Raw genomic sequence first — 25486 nt, 5'->3', positions numbered from 1 at the left:
AATGTTGAGAATGTGAGATTCATTAATGCTGATTCATACAGCTGCATTTTACACACATACAAAAACATCGCATCCAAACTTCAAACAAATAACAGGTTTTTAATGCAACCTTATATAATAAACCTCCTGCTTCCAGAGATAAAATATTTCACATCTGCCTGAAGCTATTTAAAAACAGCTTGTCATGTAAAAGCATCTGAATTGAGAACACAGATGGTGAAAGCAGGATTAAACATCATATTGCATTTTTGTCGTACAAAATATTGCAACGCAATCTCGCTTTCATTCCAAACAGTTTGTTGCACTAATGGACCGAACCATTTCCTGCAGAACAGCTGCATCAAGAAGAAACACACCGAAGCTTTATTCTGAAAAATGTCTTTAATAGAAACTCTAATATTTGAGGTCTTGTATTTTATTAAATTTTTTTTGTGCTCATAAAACCTTAACAAACACAACATTCCTTCAACATTTCCCTTCCTTCATTTAAATCGTTATTAAAGTGAGAGATGTGATGGTTTAAAAAACAAAAAGAAAAAAAAAAAATCTAAAAAAAAATGAAAAAAAAATACAATATCTATTCTTTTTTTTAATACATTCCCATTACAATAATCTTCAAATCTGATTAAAATTTGTTTTAATATTTTGTTTTAGTTGACACCTGCCCCGCATATATACATGTATAGGTATCGATATTCATTTAATAAAAATTTCATTTCAATGAATGACCGAGTAGCAAATCCAGCAAGAGAAACACATCGAATTGTGTGACATCATGTATTGAGGTTGAAGTTTTCCATTATGTTGAAGTTTGAACCGAAAAATAAATCCATCACTCAAACAGAACACTTATGTAATTCTTTTCATTAGTTTGACCTGTTTTTTTTTTCCCACAAATCTTTTCATTCTTATAAAATAGCAGGAAAAAAGGGGTTATAAAAGAACTGTGGATGGACGAAAAGAATTACATTTGGGTTTTGTTTGTGTTCCTCTGCTCTTCACCTCATCATATGAAATTACATTTGTGCATATTCTAAATGTACTGCTAAGCATTGCATGATGTCCCTTATAAAACAGCATCAAACGCTTCTGTAGCATTGGGATAACGTTCCAGGATCACGGAACTTCTACAGGATCATGGAAGTCTGAAGGGAAATCAGACTGGGAATAAAACATTTGGAATTGTGCTATTATTATAAAATAATCAGTGATAATGGTGGGCTGTGGGATGCAAAGCAAATGAGTATTTTCCAATAACAGCAATATATTTTTAAAATATTTATTAAAAAACTAAATGTAGATTTTAGGAATGAATGTATGTATGCAATATTTATGAAACGTCTGCAAATGAAGGTAGTTCTTTGTGTTTTTTCTTTGTTATAGCAGCTATAAACAGTTGTTCCCTCTCGTCTCGTCTCTTAAAACAAATGCACACGAAAAGAAAAGTTGTATTCGGTACTGAGAAACTGCAAAATCCTTCCCCTAAAGACTTACAAAACATTGACACTGGAGACTCCTTCCAAAGCCAACTTACTGAAGACTTTAAAAGTTGTGCACTTTCTTGCACATAAATAGAACACTAATGTCTGCTGCTAAAGCTGCTGTTTATGATAAAACAATCAATCAACACCTTCTGTCCCATCAGAATCAGAATTCAAAAGCACTACGGTTTAAGTGGAGATACAAAATCATTGGTGCTTACCATCGGTGCTGTTCTTGTGCCTCATTGGCGCCTTTCCCTCAAACCAGCCATCACTCAGCAGCAGCATTTGAAGCTCTGTGCTGCAAATCGTCTCTCACAAATTCTACTCTTAGAGTCCTGGGCCTCATTCTGTCCTGCTTTATCTCTCCTCTCTTCTCTGGATAGTCAGGCTTACAGAGCAGCCTGCTAACTGGCCCATGCTTTGGTTAGACAAACACAGGTCTTACTTCCTAGTTCCATCAGACATACTGTCTACCACTTACCATAATCACTATGTTAATCAGTTGAAAAGACCATAACAACTTTTCTGATAATTCAGCCCCTACGTTTATGCATCCTTCTCACCTTTCAAGCGTCTTCTATCAGACTGCTGGTACACACATCTTTGGAACTGACACTGAGGGTGGGGGGTTTTACTCCAGAGTTGCCTGCTTGTAGGCAATCCACCTCTTTTCAATAGAGTCTGGAAAATTCTGTAGAGATCAATATAAAGTTTATAGGTTGTCTGTGTATATTTATTATATTCTTATAATGCCCGACAAAGATGTAATTTAAAGTGCTCTAAACAGCAGTAATATGACTGTTACAAAACCCCTGACTTGCACCGGTAGCAGTGGAGAGAGTCTAATGCATTAATATGTCATGGTCATGCATTATTTAACAGGGATGTCACCATCAGGCCTTCATAGAGGAGCAACAACAAAAAAAAAATCTCAGCCTGTGTGCCATTATTCAATACTATGAGTAGCTTTGGGAGTGCACACGGGTCATCCTTTTCACTTCATTTCATTTACCAGTCGACCTAGCCTAGTTTTCATTATTCTGAGAGCGTCAAGTGATGAAACGCATTAAAGTTTGAACAGTTTCGGTGATATGTAAAATATTACATACGATTTTATTACAAAATGTAAGCAATCATTTGGATAGCAAATGGCTAATGTTTAATTTGTGTTAATAAAGCACTAAACTAAGGAAGTCCTAAGAGGTCATGCGTTATTTATTCTTTCTTTTCTCATGATCAGTACTTTATTTTTCTGTGTATTCGGCATGAAAGCATGTTCTAGTGGCAGCATCGTGGATATGATACGTCCATACGTCCGCGTATTAGCCATGATGCTGTGTCAAGAACATTCCAGTAATTCATTTTTCTGTGTATTCGGCATAAGAGCACGTTCTAGAAGCATCATTAAGGATAATGAACCATAACAATTTGTACCATAAAGGTCCACGATCATGAAAAAATAAAGTCCTCTTATGATTTCCGTACTAAACTAAAGGAGGGTGGTATTTTAAAATTGAATGAAGTTGCGTGGCACTGCGGTGATATTAAGGCTCTCTACATGGTGTAGTTAAATGGAAACAGGATCTGGAGAACATACACTGCTTTCGAAGTACTACAGCAAATAAAATGTTCTCACTTTGGTTTGTAGTGATGAGATGTTTGAATTCTTTAGTATACAATGCACAAAAATAAGAATCTCAGAAATGGCTAGACGTATTGACAGGTGCAGAAAAAGCTTATAAAAATCTAAAGTAGTGATTTCATTAATAAAATAAAAGAAATAAGACTAAAATATTCAGGATATGTATGTAGTAATACATAAAGTGAAGCATAAACACGTTATAGTGCATATGCTGAAAATACAGTGGTTAACAGATATGCTGATGAAGTCATGATCATAATTCCACTTTTGCTTGGTTCCCTTAAGGTCTGCAGTTTTCTTCGACAATAATCAGAGACTGCCTTTTTTTTAGTAAAACCAACATTTCACAGGGAACACTTCTGTGGAGGAGATTGGATTGATCAGAATGAACATCATGACTTCTCAAACATGTTTCTACTCAAATGAAAGCAGGTCTGGGTGTGGTTCCTCGTTGTCCCCGCTGCAGCTTCTCATGTGTTCCACTGAGCCGTTCTGAAGTTGCCCTGCCTCGCTCATGCTGATGTGACGGTCTCCTTTCCCTGGACGTGTTGTGGACGCCATTCTACTCTCGGAGCTGCTCAGTTTCTGCTTGAGATCTAGGCTATCTTTGTGGATCAGGTCGGGAACAGAAAGCAGCATGTGTGACTGGCCTTCATTCACGGTGCCGTGTTCCTTACGCTCATCTGCTGTTTGAATGTCCTCCATATCAGCAGACTGGCCTTTCACCCCCGAACTGTTCCCCAGAACATTATCAGTTCCTAAGGGTTTCTCGAGATCTGCAGGCACTTCAGGTTGCTTGGGCACTTTGACTTGGTGGATCTTCTCTGGGGAAGACTGGAAGGAGGAGTCCGAGACCTCTGGAGAAGCCACCACAGGGTCAGAGGAGATCATCATTTCCTGTGTGGTCTTCAAAGCACGAGGGAGACGCTTCTTGTTGTTGGGAGGTGGAGGATCCAAGCGAGGGAATGAGTCCATTGGAATGTGGCTGTTGGAGGAAGAATAGAGTGTACTGTTGCTGAAAAATATCACCTCACACAATACAAGTGTGTATTAAATCATAACGCTCGTGAAAAAAATCCTATAAGTCTGTCTTCTGTCGACCTAAGAGAATTGATTTGTGCTTGAGTGAGTGGTTTGTGTGGGAGCAGTGAGACAGGCAGCTCTGGTAAAACTCGTATGCCGCCTCTTTTAGAATCCAACGCGTTAAAGCCTGTCTCGTTTCATAAACGAGGATAAGAAGCTGAAATTACGAGCAATGGCTTCGATCACACTGTTAGCCAGAGGTTTATTCGTGATGGATGCAGTTCTAAATTTTATTTTAAGCTCCTTTTAAATAATGACTACTATAATGACCTTATCAGTCAATCAGAGGTAGTAAAGCCTTGTATTATTGTACATCATTAAGGATTTTTATGACTTTAGGGGCATTAATCTCAGACTGAGGCCTAAATAAATTGTATTAACAGCAGCAAAACAACCTACCACTAGTCGATTGATCAAATGTAATGACATGAAATACCAAAACCTGCACCTGTATAGGCTTACAAGACCTCATTAGTCTTTCAAAGGGTATTGAATAGAAGTCGGTCTGCACCAACTAAGGCCACAGGCACATAAATATAAGGAAATATGTTTCACGGTTGTTTGTCTCCCAATTAAGTCAGTCATCAAAGTTTGCAAATTTGCTAGTGAAAAACCTTCTCCAATTCTCCACCCACCCACCCACACACACCAACACACACCAACACACACACACACTCCGCTTGAGGATTTTTCTTCCACTCAAAGGGATGCCAGTCAAGGTTCGAGTGATTCAAGACTTGCTCATATCAACTATATGCTCAAACTGGCTCAATAAACAGATGTGATGAACAAAGTGCTTGTAAAGGCAGAATAAATGGATCTCTGTGATCTCTGCATTAGGACTCTTATCTTCACTTTCTTGCTGGGGGACTTTCACAGGAGAGCAGATGAATTTCCACAGCACATCAATAAGTAGCCTAATGAATATACCATCCTCACTTGCTCCTCTAATGAAAAGGGCAGTGTTCTGCAGTTGAACATAAACACTCAGTGTAAGAAAGCCTATTAAAGTCTCCTGAGTGGTGCAATGGCCTAAGCATTGATTACTGAGAGTTCGAATCCTAATAACGCCACTGCCAAGGGAGCAAAATTAGCCCTTGTCTCTGAGTGGAACGATGGCAATCTTCCTTTCTTTATGTACATTAGGGGGATTTTATGTACGTTAGGGGGAAATTATATCTCTCTCTTTTTTTTTATTTTTATTTTTATTTTTACAGATAATGATAATTAGACAATATATTGCTGAGTGTTATTGTGCTGTAGCTTAAAGACTCCTGTGGACAGCTGACTTCTTAGAATTTGGTGGTCAGTTCACAACAGTGATAGACTTGAATTTTTTTTTCAATAAGTTTAAATATATTTTTACCTTTTATAGGCATGTTATATATATATTTTATACCGTTATAAAGCCTGTTTTTTTTACTGTGCATGTTTTTTTTGAGTCAAATTCTTACAATTAACCCGTCAACTTGAACAATGGGACATTTTTGCTGTTACCAAGCAAAATAAATCTATATTTTATTAAAGTATAATATAATATACATTAAAAAAAATAAGATTTTTAAATAAAATTATCTGCCCTTTTTTTTTTTTTCTATACTCGATAATGTCGAATTGCACATTGTTAAAACAACAATAGACAATAAATATCGCAATATTTAATATTTGTAATATCTTTTGTGCCCTTGTGTTATGGATTATGGTTTCTTGTAGGAAAGGGTTTATATATTATGCTGACTGGACAAAATCCCTGCATTTTTACATGTAAAAGTAATGTAGCTGCCATTCAAATGTTATGACTGAGCCTATATAATGCTTATGAGTCACCATTAGAAATCCATAAGTTCAAACTGAAATGATTTCATTGTCATGTACAGTACAGACCAAAAGTTTGGACACACCTTCTCATTCAAAGAGTTTTCTTTATTTTCATGACTATGAAAATTGTAGAGTCACACTGAAGGCATCAAGGGCTATTTGACCAAGAAGGAGAGTGATGGGGTGCTGCGCCAGATGACCTGGCCTCCACAGTCACCGGACCTGAACCCAATCGAGATGGTTTAGGGGTGACCTGGACCGCAGAGTGAAGGCAAAAGGGCCAACAAGTGCCAAGCATCTCTCGGGGAACTCCTTCAAGACTGTTGGAAGACCATTTCAGGTGACTACCTCTTGAAGCTCATCAAGAGAATGCCAAGAGTGTGCAAAGCAGTAATCAAAGCAAAAGGTGGCTACTTTGAAGAACCTAAAATATTACGTATTTCAATTGTTTCACACTTTTTTGTTACGTATATAATTCCATATATAATTCCACATGTGTTAATTTATAGTTTTAATGCCTTCAGTGTGAATCTACAATTTTCATAGTCATGAAAATAAAGAAAACTCTTTGAATGAGAAGGTGTGTCCAAACTTTTGGCCTGTACTGTATATAAAATGTTACACATTAATAGAAAATATCAAATGAGCAAATATCTGGTTTTCTTGTGTATGAAATGTGTGCTTGATAGTATTATTATTTACCTGTTAGCAGTCACTTTGTGGCTGGACCACACTGCTCCTACGTTTTTGTTGACCTCCGTAACACCAATGTCTCCCAGGCTGCCGGGTTCTTTGCGTCGGAGTAGGTCGTTGACTTTGGCCCCCATGGCTTTACCCAGGTTCTTCAGGGGTGTGCTGCTTTTTTGGCCCACTGTAGAGGAGAAGTCACGGCGACCAGAGATGGAGCTCAGCTTCAATCCCTGCTTCAGCTGCTCACCTGCACTCGAGTTCTCAAACATGCTTTGGTCAACTATAGACAAAAGGGAGGAAGAAAAAAAGAAAAACAGGCAATATGTCAGTATCATGCTTCAAGTTTTTTTTTTATTCATTATTTTGTGTTATTAATATAAACATACACAAGCATTGAAAGAATGGTGAACAAATAATAATGCTGTAGATGGAAAAAAACAGGTTTCAACAGTAATAATTCATCGCGTATCATTTTTAAAGACCAAAAATCGACACTCTTACAATGAAATAAAGCAAAAACACATGCATGATAATATTCAGCACAAAGCTTAGCCATTACAATACAGCATGAATAACGTTTCACACTGTATTTCCGATGCATTCTTACCTCCTGATAATTCTTTGAAAGCATTTAAGAGAGACAAGGAATGTTAATAATAGCACAAAGACATATACATACAGTAGTTATAAAATAGGGTTATAAACGTATTTCCCCATGGAGACACTTTGCTCACAGAGCAAGTCGGTTACCTTTATACCGTACATCTGCGGCTGGTTCCTCTCAGACAGCCAAGTGGGAGGTAGAAAATAGAATAAACAGGCCATAACAACATCATGTGGCTGAAAACCCACAAACTTCCCATTCTTTTTTGACAATTCTTTACCCTTAGAAAGCCAAGCAGGAGATTAATGTGTCTAATGTACGCAAAACCCGTTACCCCGAGCAGCTTTCAGAGAATTTGTTGAAGGATGATAGCCTGAGCCAGAGAAAGCTCATTAGCCTAACCCAGTTTTTCCCCCTGATAACAAGCACTTTCAAAGATTCTTTCTTATTTTTTATGTTATCAGCACTGCACACTGGAGCAGCCTCTTGTACAATCATGCAATGCAAATGTTTGACAGAGGAGTCATTGAAATGCAGTGAAAATATTTGGATGGGCAAACCAGTGGGAAGAGCTAGAGAAATATTTGCATAATTAAAAAACAACAGACAGAATTTCTATTTAGGATTCATGGACAATAAACAACTCTCACATACCAAATTCAGGCTTTGAACTGCTTAGGAGAAACATCCAAATAACCAAAAAGCTCTTAAAGTGGATTATAAAGATAGAATTTTCCTTATATTCATTTTCCATAAAGAGAAATGCATGTATACACACAAACACATGCGGATATATATATATATATATATATATATATATATATATATATATATATATATATATATACATATATATATACAGTGAGGAAAATAAGTATTTGAACACCCTGCTATTTTGCAAGTTCTTCCATTAGAAATCATGAAGGGGTCTGAAATTGTCATCGTAGGTGCATGTCCACTGTGAGAGACATAATCTAAAAAAAAAAATCCAGAAATCACAATGTATGATTTTTTAACTATTTATTTGTATGATACAGCTGCAAATAAGTATTTGAACACCTGAGAAAGTCAATGTTAATATTTGGTACAGGAGCCTTTGTTTGCAATTACAGAGGTCAAACGTTTCCTGTAGTTTTTCACCAGGTTTGCACACACTGCAGGAGGGATTTTGGCCCACTCCTCCACACAGATCTTCTCTAGATCAGTCAGGTTTCTGGCCTGTCGCTGAGAAACACGGAGTTTAAGCTCCCTCCAAAGATTCTCTATTGGGTTTAGGTCTGGAGACTGGCTAGGCCACGCCAGAACCTTGATATGCATCTTACAGAGCCACTCCTTGGTTATCCTGGCTGTGTGCTTCAGGTCATTGTCATGTTGGAAGACCCAGCCTCGACCCATCTTCAATGCTCTAACTGAGGGAAGGAAGTTGTTCCCCAAAATCTCACAATACATGGCCCCGGTCATCCTCTCCTTAATACAGTGCAGTCGCCCCGTCCCATGTGCAGAAAAACACCCCCAAAGCATGATGCTACCACCCCTATGCTTCACAGTAGGGATGGTGTTTTTGGGATGGTACTCGTCATTCTTCTTCCTCCAAACACGTTTAGTGGAATTATGACCCAAAAGTTATATTTTGGTCTCATCTGACCACATGACTTTTTCCCATGACTCCTCTGGATCATCCAAATGATCATTGGCAAACTTAAGACGTGCCTGGACATGTGCTGGTTTAAGCAGGGGAACCTTCCGTGCCATGCATGATTTCAAACCATGACGTCTTAGTGTATTACCAACAGTAACCTTGGAAACGGTGGTCCCAGCTCTTTTCAGGTCATTGACCAGCTCCTTCTGTGTAGTTCTGGGCTGATTTCTCACCTTTCTTAGGATCATTGAGACTCCACGAGGTGAGATCTTGCATGGAGCTCCAGTCCGAGGGTGATTGACAGTCATGTTTAGCTTCTTCCATTTTCTAATGATTGCTCCAACAGTGGACCTTTTTTCACCAAGCTGCTTGGCAATTTCCCCGTAGCCCTTTCCAGCCTTGTGGAGGTGTACAATTTTGTCTCTAGTGTCTTTGGACAGCTCTTTGGTCTTGGCCATGTTAGTAGTTGGATTCTTACTGATTGTATGGGGTGGACAGGTGTCTTTATGCAGCTAACGACCTCAAACAGGTGCATCTAATTTAGGATAATAAATGTAGTGGAGGTGGACATTTTAAAGGCAGACTAACAGGTCTTTGAGGGTCAGAATTCTAGCTGATAGACAGGTGTTCAAATACTTATTTGCAGCTGTATCATACAAATAAATAGTTTAAAAATCATATATTGTAATTTCTGGATTTTTATTTTTAGATTATGTCTCTCACAGTGGACATGCACCTACGATGACAATTTCAGACCTCTTTATGATTTCTAAGTGGGAGAACTTGCAAAATAGCAGGGTGTTCAAATACTTATTTTCCTCACTGTATATATATATATATATACATATATATATATATATATATACATATATATATACATATATATATACATATACATATATATATACATATATATATATATACATATACATATATATATATATACATATATATATATATATATATATATATATACATATATATATATACATATATATATATATATACATATATATATATATATACATATATATATATATATATATATATATACATATATATATATATATATATATATATACATATATATATATATATACATATATATATACATATATATATATATATATATATATATACATATATATATATATATATATATATACATATATATATATATATATATATATATATATATATATATATATATATATATATATATATATATAACATGCAGTAGGCCATGCGGTTTTAGACAAATGATTCACACTGTGGTGGTGTGATGTTACTGTTACCACCCAAACATTTTGATTACTTTCCTCTCTTTAGGAAAAAGTAAAATCTTTACATCTTTATTTGAATTGCAGAGTTTCTTACGATATGACACATTCTTCTTTTTTGTGAATTCTTGAATTCCATCTTACACCAACCCCACACAAACTTGTAAAAAAACTTGATTCATGTTGGATCAAATCCATCAGTTTTTCATCCGAACACATAGTTCAATAGAAGGGATAGGGGTAGTGGGAAATCTGAACTTTGAAGCAGACACGCTGATTTTCAGAAAGCAGGTGCTAACATGGTCAATACAAACCTTTTTTCTGAAAAAAAAAACTATTTATTTTCCAGTTTAAAAAGAAATATCAGATTTTCTTTTTAAATGTAGTCTCCGACTTTTGGATTTCATCGAGTGACATTTTATGGTGCTGATAAAACTGTGGCTTATGGCAACATTTCGAGGTACATTGTAAGTGCGTATATCAGGTTATTGGTATGGACCCCTGGAGGCAGGTTTCTAGGTCTACTTTGTTCCCAAACAAAGCAAATATTCTACTGCTCATGTTTACATAAAGCCAACTTTTATATTTACTGCATCTGTAGCCTGGTTTACAAATGTAATATTCCTTCCTAGGAACTTTGAAATGAAACACAAAATGGCTTTGGATGCATTAAAATTGATGTTTCATTATGCAAATTAATTCCTGTGTATACTGGCATCTTAAACATGCAGCTATAGACTGTGGCTCAGGTCAGAATTATCTGGTGATGTGGTAAGATTTGTTCTCTTCTACAGGCTTTCTTCTGCATCTGGTCTCAATCTGTGTATGAAAATCCATGGGGAAAAAAATGAAGCCTGATCAGAACACTGAGGAAATGACTTTGAACCCACACAAACAGATGAGTAGCTGATAAATGGACTTCAGGGTGAATCGATGTTTTCAGTCTAAAGTCTAAATATAAAATGGCACTTTTTTATTTTTATTATTCCAAACCCTATAGTTCAACTGAGGGCAGTGCAGCAGTTATTGGTAGTTTATAGGTTTTTTAATTTAGGTTGTTTAGTTAAAATAAAAACATCTGCAATGTACAAGTATCCTCAGTGTCAGATCTTTTAAGGGGAAAAAAAAAAAACTGAAATAAAGTGCAAACTTTGTTAAAAAAAAAAAAAAAAGTCTGGACAGCAGATTTGCCTGGAAATGCAAATAGTTTTCTTAGGGCTTTGATTCCTACTACGATGTAAAATTGAATCCTTCAAGCCAGAAAAGAGGAAAGCGAGAAAGGAAAGATGAAAGGTTTATTAAGGTGAAAGCAAGGGTCAATGACATAAGACAGTAAATGTACTTCCACTCCCACAGATACACTGTTTTTTTTTGTGTGTAACAAAGTCTAGAGAAACATTTCACAGAGACAGAAGCCGTGGAGTGACGTCAATAGGCCACAAGGAGCAGTAGCGGGGAAGAATGGAGTTAGAGTTCATAGCTCTCAAACGCCACAGGACGGCCCGTTCCCGCTGGGTTCATGAGAACACTCAGACACGCTTCACTGACCAATCAGTCAACTCAATTACACAACAGGACATGAGCCTAGAGCACTCCATTTACTGGAGCTCTTACTGATTTATATAATCCCCATTTTCCTTGGACCGTTTTCAATTTTTATCAAACTCGTGTCTCAAACCCGAATCATTAATCAAAAGTAAACTAGCAATACACGATTTACACACACTTCATAAACTGCTAACAAGAAAATCCTGTCAGTCAGAGAGAAGAAAATAAAAATTTTACCACAGAATTCTTAGAGTATACCTGTAAACGAGATGGCATCCCCCCTGCCAGACAAGCAAGAGTAAAAAAATAACAATGCAAATGTCTACTTAAAATTTAATGGCTCAATTTCTTTTTCCCCACCAACCAAAGACGTGACAGTTCTGCCCCCTTGTTTCTCGCTTGGCTCACGAAACAGACTTATGAATTTGCAGATCAAAGTTGACCTACTAGTGTTTTCTCTGGGCTTGCTAGGATTTTCTTGTTCGTGAAGTTGCCAGATTCATCTAATGAACCCGGAAAAAGTTGTTTTTTCTGAGAAAGTACTTTTTCATATTCTGTGTCATTTCCCATTTCACTGAACCCCCCCCCCCCCCCCTTAGGTGAATTTTATTTTGCGATCGGTCTTTTCACTTTTAGCTACTACTACTAAAAAAAATTAAAATAAAAATAAATCTAAAATGCTCTGGTTATACTGTAGCTGTTGGAAAATCAATCCACATTTTAAAGTGTAGGTGTGAACGATTAAATTAGAATAAAATCCCGATTGCATTCATAAAATATTAGTTTTTATTAGACAGACTAAAATTACCTTGAAGTTTAACCCTGTTTATTAACATTTTTATGGTAAAATGAATAGTTTAGTTTATATGGCTATGGAGTTCCAGAGTCATATTACGAGGCAAAAATCTGCTTGTCGAAACAATGAAAATAAATTAGTTTAGCCCATTTTGTGTCATATCTAGTTTACCAGATGACCAGGTTTGTGTGCTGATAGGTCAGCCATAAATATTTAATTGTGACCTTCTGCCTGGATAAAATCTTTAACATGTATGTCTTTGTGTTGGGGGATGGGAGTTGAATCGCTCTATAGCATTTGATTAAACGCAGCGGAGTCTGGGTTGTGAATTGAAAGGTCATAGTTGAGCTACATCAGAGGGATGAGATTTTCCACAGTGCATTTCGGACCACCACACACAGACTCGCCGTCTAAAGAGCTCAAATATAAGCTTTATGGATTACATTTTGGGATGCTCGTTAGAACTGTCACCAAGAAAAGTTTAGCAGAAACAAGTTTACAACAATATGTGTGCAGCAAATAATGTACTCCAGGTTGGATTATGGCAGAGGTATTGCTTGGGTGAGTTGGAACTTGCTGAGAAACAGTGTTACATTAGCAGAACCCACAGGGGACACTAGCTTGCCAGACAAGTCTGTACACCTCAATTTTTGTCTGACTTCAAATCAATATTTCATTAAATGACCTGCCCTGGCCATGTCAGTGTGTCAGAGGTTTAATGTGCAGTTAGAAGGAGGTGCTGTTGACTTTATACAGGTTAAATGTTGTACTGATTCAATTAGAATGTGATAATAGCAGCAATTTCACATATTCTTCTACAAAAATGTGTTTCTTTTGGTTGGTTAAAGGTACTAGATACTTAAATGTGTTCTGTTTGGAGAACAGTTTTAGCTTAAAACTTGTGAGATTTCTTCAGTGGGAGAAAATCAGTGAGGAAACAACCAGAGAGACAACACTGTCTGGAAATTATCTTGAACATAGACAAAACAAATCTAACTAATTCCATTAAAAAAAAGCTTTTTCATGTATGTATTTACAAAATGATCAATAAAGCAAAGTAAATTCAAGTTTGAATGTATTTTAATTCTACACTGTATGGCCAAATGTTCATCTGAGCATACATCCATATCCATACGGTTGTCTCGAAAATAGAAGCATACAACTGTATAAATTATATGCTGTAGCAGTAGAAAGGGGAAATAATGATCCCTATCCTGTTCCCTCTGTGCACAATGCAAGCTCAATGAAAACATGGTTTACCAAGGATGGAATTGAAGGTCCTGATCCCGACCTTAAATTTGGAATGAACTGGAACACCAAAAGCACTCCATATCTCCATGTCAAACATCAGTGCCTAAACTCAATCATTCTCTGTGGTTGAATCAGCGTAAATCTCCACAGGAATGTCCTCCCTAACGAGTATATGCTGTTTTATCAGCAAAGGGGGACTGGTTTTGGAATGTTTATTTTTTTTAGAAAGCACAGATGGGTCTGATGGTTTGGTGTTAAAAAATGTTTAGCCATTTAGTTTTTTTTTAGTTTTGATGTCTTTAAAACTTAAACAAATCTCTTTGTACAATGCTGCAAAGTGTTTGCATCAATCAAATAACTTATTTTCTCAGTGTAATCTATGTATAAAGGAATGACGGTAATCTAAAATAATTTTTGTGCATTTTGTGGTGATGTTATCAGTTAAATAAATAAATAATAATAAAGATAAATAAATATTGGTCTAATAATTTAAGTTCAGAGTAAAAGTGGGACACCACATCATGTACTGGTGAATGTTGCAAAGTCAGTCAACTATTTTTTTTTTATCAATTCAGCATGTTACAAATCATTATCACCTCCATATTTATTTTCCTCATGTTTCATGTTTTTTTTTTTTTTTTTTTGATACTTAAAAAAATGGTTCACTTCAATCTGCATTTTTCTAAAAAAAAAAAAAAAAAAAAAAAATAAAAGAACAGTGACCAAAGCAACAGTGTTTTCAAAAGCATATCAACTCCACTCACAGCACATAAAATGATGCTTAAACTTGTGTGATCAAAACCAAAAATGCCAAATGTGAACATGCCCTTTGGAACCCTCATTGCAACGTGAATGCAGTCTGATGCTTCAGGTATATGATGATGAAAATCATTAATAAAAGTCATACTTTCAGACTTTCTCGAGTTTTTTTGTGCCATATTAGCACTCTGGATAAATAATTCAAAAGTTTAGAATAAATACAGGGCTATAAAGTTTCCTCTGAGACACTTCTGCTCATATTGCACATAGTGAGGAAGAGGCTGCTCTCCTCATACATGAGACTGTGATTGACAGGGGAAAGGAAATTTCTCCTGCCCAGAGAGCATAAACAGTTTTGCTCTAGGCTACAGATTGTGGTGGCATTATCAAGATCTTTACTACAGATATCTGGACAACAGGTCAAATGCTTTTCTGTCGTGCCATTCAGGAGCCCATGAGAATTTGAAGATTGCCTTCAGGATTAGGACACATTCCTGACTCCCTGCTTCTACCCCCTGTGGCAACTGCCTCCTCATTCCATAAGCAGGCAGCTGTGCTAAACAAAATGTTCCATTCTGATGGTTTTACATGTACAATATGAAGCCAGTGGCAGCTTGTATCTGAAATTAGTGCGAATCAAGCAGTAAATTTACAGCAACTGCTTCAAAACTCTGGTTTCTTTGATATGAGGTGTTGGCAGGTAAGTCTTGCTTTTTCTGGAACAGTGTGGACAGCCAAAAAAAAACCCCAAAACATTGATTTGTGTAGATTTTCACTGTTAGCACTCAACATGCAGCAGGACAGAGGTGCACCCTAACAAGAGGAAGTTCAAAAAACATCTGCATTTACTTGAATTACCTCAGAAACATATTGAGTGGATCTTTCAAAGACAAGTGGGTGAAAAAGCAGCACTCAGAAGAACAAGCAAATGCAAATGGTCTCTGATAGCAGTGAAATGATCAACTGGCTTATTACGCTTTCAAAATTTCCGGAAAATCAAAAATTGTCAATTGCCTCCCCTCCACCCCATCTGTCCTACTTCTGGTCTTTGATTAGCTTTCAGTCAAAAGAGCTTGTTACTAGACATGAAAAACAACTGCTGCATTTTCTTTTCAATCAACACAGTGCATCGAAACCTCCTGCTGAAGAAGCTAGCGTGCAAAAAAACAAGAAATACAAAACTGAACTTGGTCAATGGACTTATACTTGACATTCGTTTCGAATACTGCAACTAATCATACAATTTGAGCATTCAAAAGCTGCTGCATTACAAACAAGCATTTTTACTTTGACAGCAAATCACATGAACAGAGTGGCCTGAGGAGGCTTTCATATAAACAGGTAGACCCCGACTTACGAAGGAGATGTGTTCTGATGACCCCATCGTTACATCGAGACATGACCGAGCCTACTCAGGAATCTTAAAGAGTGGTGATCAGTTTGGGGAAGTATACTGTAATTTTTAAATCATTTAAAAAGTACATAATTTAGCAGAGGAGATCAATTGCAGTATTGTAATGTATACAATTTACAGTATAAATGTTTGGTGTTTCAAAGCTAAAATCGGGCCTAAAAACACGCGCCCTAACACTGAGACAACTGAACTCCGTCGGCCGCTGGGGAGAGTAAGGCATCTCACAGAAGTCCTAATGTATCATACCTCATACGCACTGCTACGTTTGCCTGCTGCACGAAAATCTTTTACAATTTTGTTGTATCGCTATAAGGGTCTACCCCTGGTCTACTAAATCAGGTCTACTAAATGCTTTAGTATTTAGCTCTATGTAATGTTCCTTTGATACCACAGGCAAAGGCAGACAACTTCTTAATTGAAGGCTAGTTAGGAACAAGCAGAAAATAGCACGTTGTGTCTGGTAAGAAAAACAAAGTATGAAAGTACCCTAATAATTCCAAGGAACAAACTGCTGTATAATTTAACCAGATGGCTTTCACAGATTATGTGTTTCGAGATCTAGGCATTCTGACAAACCATCTCTGCCTGTAGCTTTAAGATAAACACTTTGAAAAAAAATCAGTAATTGTTTAGTTTCACCCTCCAAACTAAAACCTGCTTTCAAACAACATGTGACGAAACCATGATATGATAGATGTAGATCAGAAAGTAACAATCCATCTCGCTTTCTCTGAAGGCCAATAAAGATATACAACGGGCATTCACAGTCACAAAGCTGCTCTCACCTTGGCTGCTGACAGCTTTATATATGCTCATTAAAGCCAGCAGAAAAGACCAGATCTGTTCAAACAGCTGATCTCCTGAAATATCTGTGCCAACGAAGCTGGAAGCTTGAAATTTGAGCTCATCACTTATTAAACTTCGTATATTTCTGCTTCACTGAACACATCAAGCTCCAGCGGAAATGGCAGCAGAAATGAATCAGCCACTGAAACCTTGCTAAAAAAAAAAACAAAAAAAAAAAAACACGATGTACTTTATTTAACTTCTTTATATGAAAGTCAATTATAAATTGACTCAGGGCAATTCTTACTTATTTAATCAAACGCTCTGTTTTAAAGTCAAACTTGAAACCACTCTGGTTTGTGTGGGGAAAAAATGAGCTTCTTTAGTTTTAGAGAGGGAATGTGTTAATTCAAAGTATCTCACGCCTTCCTGGAGTTTTCTCCTGCATGCTTTCTCCTACAGTCACCTGGGATTCCCGAGTGCTCACAGTCTCACTACTCACACACACCACCATCCAGCCACACAGATGAGTGAAATAACACTGCAGACATTAATTTCCCATTCCCCATAAGCGTCGAAATAAGCAGTTATTAACCACAGCAATTTACAGTGACTCAGAGCAATAGGGCGGAGAACACAGCAATGTCTCAAAGAATAAATTATGTCTTCTGTACTGAACTGAAAGAAAAGGTTGTTATATCAATTAAGAAAAAGGGGTAATGTGAGTGGTGTTCAAGTGAGTACACCCCTTGCATTTCAGCAAACATTTTAGTATCTTCTCAAGGGACAATATTATAGAAATAAAACTAAAATGCTCTTATTTATACAATAATGGCTGTATGTTGAGTTACTTTCAGAGGAATATATATATATATATATATATATATATATATATATATATATATATATATATACACACACACCCACACACACACATACACACACACACACACACACACACACACACACACACACACGCGGGAAAAACAGCAAGATGGCTGCCGACACAGAAGTGCTCGCCGCAAAACCGGAAGTGCCTGACAGGGACTGTGTGTGTGTGTGTGTGTGTGTGTGTGTGTGTGTGTGTGTGTGTGTATGTGTGTGTGTGTGTGTGTGTGTGTCCACTCACACAGTCTTACCCGTGAGATCCCTGACAGAATAATCTGGCCGTGTATCGTGTCCCACCGACTCACTAACGGAATAAACTTTCTTTCGGCTTCTCCCATCAGGGGTCGCCACAGCGGATCCTCCACACGTTTGATTTGGCACGTTTTTACGCTGGATGCCCTTCCTAACGCAACCCTCCCCATTTATCCGGGCTTGGGACCGGCACTGAAAGTGGCTGGGGTTGGTTTCCTGACCAGGGATCGAACCCAGGCCGCAGCGTTGAGAGCGCCGCATCCTAACCACTAGACCAACAGGGAACCTGACTCACTGACAGAATAGCGGATGTATTAAAGCGTTGGGCTTGCTCCGCTGCAGACTGGCAATCTAGAGACCCAACCGAGACGGTCGATATTTTGAAGCTCAGCACCCAGCAGAGAACTGAGTATTTTCGGGTGCGTCATGAACAATCTCTGGCAAACCAAAAAGTTTTAAATAACCTCCTAAGTGGACTGTCCCTCTGGCCCTGAACTCTGCTGGGGGGCTGCCCAAACTCACCCTTCCTGCCTGACTGTAGATGTCGCCCCGCTCTTCCGACCTGCCAAGATCACCTCTATTCCTGTCTGCCCTGCCAAGCATGCCTCCAAGCCTGTCCAGAGTCCCGTCGAGGGTGCCGCTCCGCTCCAGAGTCCCGCTGAGCGCCCAATCATTGCTGACTACGTTGCTCCACCCCCGGGTTTCTCCAAGGTATTCACCTGGCCCCTGGGTTTTGCTGACGACGTGGTCAAGACCTCTACAGAGGGCGTCGCTCCGCCTCAGATCTCCGCAGAGGGCGTCGCTACGCCTCATCAAATTGGCCAGAAAGTCAGACTATCAGGCACTTCCGGTTCTGCGACGAGCACTTCCGGGTTGTCAGCCATCTTGCCGTTTTTTCCCGTGCCTCCAGTTATTTAAGGACAGCCAAGACTTAGCTCGGGGCCAGATTATCTTAACGGCTCCTTTGCCTTTGAGATTTGTTCTGTTTGCCGGCTCTTTGATATTTTGGACTGTTTTTTTTTGGATTTGGTTCCGTATTCCATGCACTGCCCTGCTGCCTGTGTTTCTGACTCTGGACTGTTTTTGGTTGTGTTTTGCTCTGCTGCTGTTTTCTCTGTTCTTCTGTATGCATCCTGCATTTGGGTCCTCACTTACCCAGTCACACTCGCATTCCTGAAAAGTCCCATATGGTAAAAAAACAAAAAATTTTTGCAGAGCATTTTCAATTTTCATACGATACTTCAGGATACTTTACACTTGCCAGTGGTTGACAGAGTTCAGTTGTCTTGGTGTGAGTATGTGCATTTTTTCTGTGTTTTTGGTGTTTTAATGCCCAAATTCCAGACTCCACTGTAGGCTAGGTCATGTCTCAACGATATTTTCATGTTACGATGAGGCCATCGGAAAACACCTCTTTTGTAACATGGGGACAATTTGTATATGTGCATTTCCTGAAAATTTAGATGAAGGTAAAAATGAAGTCCTATCGATCTTTTCTATCTTAGTAATGGGATGTTGTATTGAGTGATAATGTCATTTAAAAAGTACCTGTTTCAATCATTTTAAAAACCAAGAACCTGTGTATAATATGTTGAATAATTGTTTTCTTCGATTCTATTTGGAAAAATAGAGATACAAAGACTAAATGGTGCTGCAGTCATGGAATCACCCGTACACTTATGTTGTGCCTTAGGAGTGTCAGCTTGCTAACGATTCAAGAGCCAATACAGTGGAGGAGAGCTGACAAAGCCGCCGCCTGGATAGCTAATTACATTCCCTGACTTAACGCTGCCTTGTTCACCTCGGGCCTTAATTAGGTGAACATGCTTCTGACTCTATAGTTAAAATACCATTTCTTTAATTTAAACCAAAATCTCCATGCACTCCTCTGAACAGACTTTGACGCACAATTAAAGCATCTTTGCTATCTTTAGCATCATTGTCTCACTTCCCTCATAAAACAGATGTTAAAGTGGTAAAGCTAATGGTAGTGGTGTGCATAGCAGTGTACACATGCATTATAACTGTGCAGTGATAATACAACAGGAGGAACACTAACATGACACAGCTTTAACAAGCACATATACCGAATATGCTTTTTTTTTGGTTCGGCACATAAGAATATGCTTCACTGTAATAAAATAAAAAACCTGAAACTGAGAGAGTTACCATGATGACACAGATTGTTAAACAATACATTTATAATACATTTCACTCATACTCTCACCACTCATTTACCATGTGGTGTAGCCAGTAAGCATTGCTTGGAAAATACAATGGTGTTTTCCCATAACTAAAAGGAAGCAAAGGAACTTGAGGTTTAGTTCAATTTCATTTTGAGAGATGACCACAGTGGTCTAAGGAACAACACTGTATGCAGTGACAAGCAGTTCCAGGATTGCTGGACGAATATTATTACTCCCCGAATAGCAGTTTGGCTCCTACTGACTGCTGTGGGGGGAATAAATGCTTGATGAGATGGAGTTTTCAAAATTTCACCAACAATTTCAGTAAACTGTTGACTGAAATGTGACAATGCAAAAATAGCATAGCTACTAAACAAAACAAAAGTGTTGTATCTGAAATGAACAAGTTCACGCATGCTGCATTTGTGCTGTAAAAAGGTTTTGTGCTGTTTTGAGAAACAGGACATAAATGATGGTCAATGAACAAAACATCACAATGCTAACAATAACAAACCAGTATATTTCCTCTCCTTTTCTCCTTCTTTCTATAATTTACAAGTTATGATACTTGGGTATTTTGTGTATAGGTTGTCACATTATGCAAAACCAACTAGAAATGAACTGTGACTCCAAGTACTATTGTTTCCAAATCTTCCCTTTTACCTCGTGCCGAGCAACTGATAAAGGCCTTGGGACACATAACATGAGACAAAACCCCCCACCTAATTCAGTCTCTGAGAATCAGCTGTGAGTATAGCAGTTTGACACAGATGAGCAGTTAGCGCACTTAGCTTTAGCCATTAGCACGTCCCCCAGCCTAAACAGCGATTTCATCGTCCAGGCAGTCAGAGGGGGTGTGCTGGTTCAGCACGTTGAGCAGACGCAGGCTGCTGTCGTCTTGCAGCCCCCAGCTGTCCCGCTCGTCACTCTCGTCCGTGTTGGACTCGTATTCCGAAGCGATGCCTGACTCGCGGAACTTGAGCAGCTCCAAGCTCCCCAGCAGCTCGTCCCGGGAAAATGGCGATGCCTCCTCGGAGATGGTGGGGCTCTGCTCCTGCTGGGGCGGTCCAGGGAGAAAACGGAAACACTCAAACTTAACCAGACTTTGATCCCTACCTAAAGGACTGCTCAGGGGCAGAGCGAGTTGCGTGCCGTCGTTGAGCGGGGGCAGGAGCATGTCTTCGGAACGCGGTGTCGTGGCATCGCAGATGACCGGGGGTACGTTGGCACGGAACGTGATCTCCAGTAGACTGTCCTGAGATCCCACTGTACAGAAACAAAAAGGGAAGAGAATAATGTAGGAGTTGGAAACACACAATACGGTATTAAACAAGATTGCTAATGCTCTATCCAATGCTAATCCTCGGACCTGAATTAAGCAGAAAGTCTTCCCAAAAAAAAATATAAAGGCAAAGTATGGTCTACATGCAGATTGAGATGTTCAGAAAACACATACAGTACAGGCTTTCAAGTCCTTAACAGTAACAGTTTTCCAAAGATCAACTAAAAAACATATGGCAATCATAGAGAGCTCCACTGCTCATTTAGTAATGTTAAAATGCATTAATTGAAGCCGGAACATGAATATAAATGAAGCTCTGTAGGTATGAAATGACCTCGGATCTACGGGGTGTAATGTGAGTACAGGGAATGTAACGGTGATCAAAACTTGCACTAGGTTTTTATTACAAATTCATAATACGGTTATGTTTGAGTTTTGTAGAGAAGCTTTACCTGCCTAACTGAGATTCTCAGAATAATGTGTCTTTAAATAGGAGAGGTTGCCGCTCCAGGGGGTGAACATAATTTACCATTTCTTGGCTAATGTGCTTGATGTGCTGGTTGACCTGGGAGAGTTTTAACTCTCTAACATGCTGTAAATGGAAGTGGAGAAGCTTCAGTGTAAAACATACTGAACAAAAGAAGACAGTAGAGAAATGCAACTTGGAATTCAGACATGTGCAGTCCCAGAGGAATTTATCGTGTTCCTCCAAAAGCACAAGCATGATTTGTGTTTTTACTCCACTAATATCTCAAACTTTTATTCTAATGACATTAAACTCAGGACTCTAATATTGGGTCTGACTGGCTATACCGCAGGCTACTGTACTTTTGTAATGCGTTCAAAGAAAATAAAACACAACAACGCTCAAACGGAAGGCCAGGGTATGCTGCTGATCTGGGAACCCTGTGGGTTAACATGGCAGAGATGGATGAAACAAGTAATGAAACGAGAGCATCCCTGGCAGAGGAAGTGATAAAGTTAATAAGAATAGCAGGGGAGAGAAAGAGAGAGAGAGAGATACTCACTTGAGCCATTGCCAGTCAGTTTGAGCTCTAACTCCTGGATCTGCTTGACCAGCAGTGAGATATGTTGCAGAAGGTCTTTATTCTGCAGCAGCAGCTGGTGCACCCGAGCCTGAGCTTCTATCCTGGCTGCTGCTTCTGCCGAGAGCTGATCCTTCAACAGGTGAACCTGAGACAACACACACACACACACACACACACACACACACACACACACACACACACACACACACACACACACACACACACACACACACACACACCATCCTTCGTTATACTTTCTAATAATTGGATGGTAACTCTATATCTGAGGAGCATTCATGTCAAACCCGGACTTCTGAGTTTATTAAAGAAATTAATACATTTTAAAGAAGTGTAAACTGCATTTATTTTTCGTCATGCTCATTTGCTACATTTATCCCAGAGTTTAACTAATGTGTGGAAAGATTTGGCATAGAAAGATTTGTCAGTATGCTTGAAACATTCTAGGACAGCCTGCTTCACTTAGTCACCAGTGCTGAGATGCTGATCTCCAAGGAACTCATCGATTATCTAGGATCAGGCGTTCCACACGCTGCTAGACTGGGAACCACCACAAGCGGGAACATCACTGACAGAAGTATGGCCACTTTTAAAACGTTTACATACATTTATATGTCTTACTGCGGCTGAGCGTTTCATAATCGTACTTTGCTTAAAGTCTTTTGTAGAAATCAGCGGGTTTTACGCCTTCGATCACAAGAAACTTCACCACCACACGCTGTTCCATGCATACGCTAACACTGTTGTCTGACATTTTCATTAACGGTCTCTGGACTGGCCTGCGACGTGTGCGCCACCTATCGGAAATGGGGCACACTAGACACTGCGTGTAGTACCGCCACGCTAACATCTATTTTTGTACCTGTAACATTAAAAGTCCCTGGTTTGACTTCTTATATTATAGTATCTGCACTAATATCGAAAGAAGATGCAAATTATTGTGAACTATCAAGTGTAATTTTACCAAGCAGTCTGGTGGCACTGATTGCTCTGACTAACTGCTTTGAGTGTATGAATTTGAATCATAATTAAAAATTAATGAAGAAATTAAACAAATCCTGACCTTCACTGTGTCATGTCTTTATTCCCCACTAGAGCGGCGCACCCCACAATTTGATTACCGCTGCCTTAGAGTGTTTTTTCTTGCTACTGTGCTACACAAATAAAAAAAAGACTTGAATGAAATTAATAATCGATATATATTTACGCCACAGTGCAACAGCCATTCAGCAGCAACCTGATTAAAGACATACAGATTACCTTTAGCCTGAAAAAATAGATAGAGGCAGGAAAAATAGGTGACCAAGGTGGCTAGTGTGTAGACATTCATTGATTATTATGGGTGCTGTTTTGAAATATATATATTTCGATATATAATTTTCATCGTACCTGCAGACAGATCACCTCTTACACACTTACTGATCCATGTAGTATTATTAAAAGTCAATTCAAAGGTTAATAAATAAAGAAGGGATATAAAGGGCTCATCTTCTGCTTACATTCCAAGTGACCCATTTTTAAAAGAGCATGTGCCAAGAGTGTTCTACCAACACACATTACATCATCATCATGACAGCACCTATAAAATTCCCACTTCTTTATAAAAAATTAAATAAAAATTATGCTATCAAGTTTCAGGAGTAAAAGAGAGTCTGACTTTCCATTCAAGGCAACCCCCAGATTCAGGGAACAATAAATAATTTAACCATTGCAGGGGCAAACCGCAGACAGCTTTCAATTGACATTTCAATCTGCAACCTACATGATCATATTCAGAGGGACAGGCCTGTTTTTTCAACCTGTGAGCAGAACTGAAAATGAAATGTTCAGTTGCACGGGAAGTCGTTAAATAAAATTACTTAACTGCGACTAACGGCATGTTAACAGCACGTGGAAAACTGAAAAATATAACTTGCGCAAACCCACAGCAGCAGATCCATCGTTCATTTGGTCTGTCAAACTCTCTTGCTAATCAATAACACTTGTCCTCTTCGTGTGAGTTTTCCCTTTGTTACCATCACCTCTTACTTTTATAGTAGATATCTAAACCTAGGTCTGCATTTCTGGATAAACAGCTTTGTTAAAAGCACTATATAAATAAAACTGAACGGAATATCTAAATATGGATTAACTACCTAAAGAGCAAGTCAGAGATAAACAGCACACCTCAACAATGAGGGGACTTCAATGAATGGACATTCGGTGCCACCCAAATGAGGATGGGTTCCCTTTTGAGTCTGGTTTCTTCCTCATGCCATCTCAGGAAGTTTTAACTTGCCACAGTGACCACTGGCTCAGTCATTAGGAATAAACGTACAATTATAAGGAGCAAGCTTATAGACACAAAACTGACATTCTTCTTATTTTTATGACTTTATAACCTTTTTATCGCTGTAAAGTAGCTTTGAGAAAATGCCCACTGTTAAAGCGCTATACAAACAAAAAAATTTAGAAAAATAATCTGTCAAAGGAACAGGTTCAAAAGAAAACCCCTACTCTTCTGAGGGACACCGGGATATTGGGATTATAAAGCTTTACAATAGAAAGGTGTAAAGGAGGAGACGTTTTTCTATGTTAGCCATGTTCATTAGAGCAAGGCAGTTTGTTCAAAACATGGCCAGCTTTTACTGATGCATAAACACTGGGATTATGCTATACAATTTCATAGAACCACGAATGATGTCCATTAAAGCACACGTCACTCCAGTGAGACATGCACGTCGCATTTATTGATCTGAAACTCCTAACCGGTTAAAGCAAATCTCTAGCACACTGCCAAGCGCCATTATTTTAAAGCTTACAATGGTAACTATCTGGAACAGGAAACTAACTGATTATGCAGTCGTGTCCTTCTGGCGTCCTTAAGATAAGACGCACTGATACGACGTTTGTCTATATGCTGTCGTGACCATTAGCGAGCAGCATCTAAGAGCCTGTGTGTTCTTAATGGGATACAATGGGATTCATCCTAAAGCAGAGATTGATCATACAGCATAGAGAGAGAACATAGATACACA

General features: G+C 38.5%; 1 protein-coding gene across 4 annotated transcripts in view; it reads right to left on the bottom strand.

The window, feature by feature from the left end:
- Positions 1–362: 362 nt before the first annotated feature.
- Positions 363–25486, bottom strand: part of nos1apa (nitric oxide synthase 1 (neuronal) adaptor protein a) — a 159326-nt gene continuing 134202 nt past the window's right edge. For 3 of the 4 annotated variants that reach the window (XM_083567087.1, XM_083567086.1, XM_083567088.1), the window contains exons 9-12: positions 22431–22596; positions 21237–21386; positions 6730–6997; positions 363–4111 (exon numbers count right to left, since the gene is read on the bottom strand). In XM_083567087.1, the coding sequence (XP_083423213.1) occupies positions 3541–4111; positions 6730–6997; positions 21237–21386; positions 22431–22596 (1155 nt within the window). In that variant the 3' untranslated portion in view covers positions 363–3540. The remainder of the gene's footprint in view (positions 4112–6729; positions 6998–21236; positions 21387–22430; positions 22597–25486) is intronic. The other variant, XR_014537646.1, reaches the window with a different exon arrangement.

This window comes from Silurus aristotelis (genome assembly GCF_946808225.1).
Source record: "Silurus aristotelis genome assembly, chromosome: 2".
NCBI classification, from domain to species: domain Eukaryota; kingdom Metazoa; phylum Chordata; class Actinopteri; order Siluriformes; family Siluridae; genus Silurus; species Silurus aristotelis.
The sequence above is the reverse complement of the archived record's forward strand: the minus strand, read 5'-3'. Positions and strand labels throughout refer to the sequence as shown.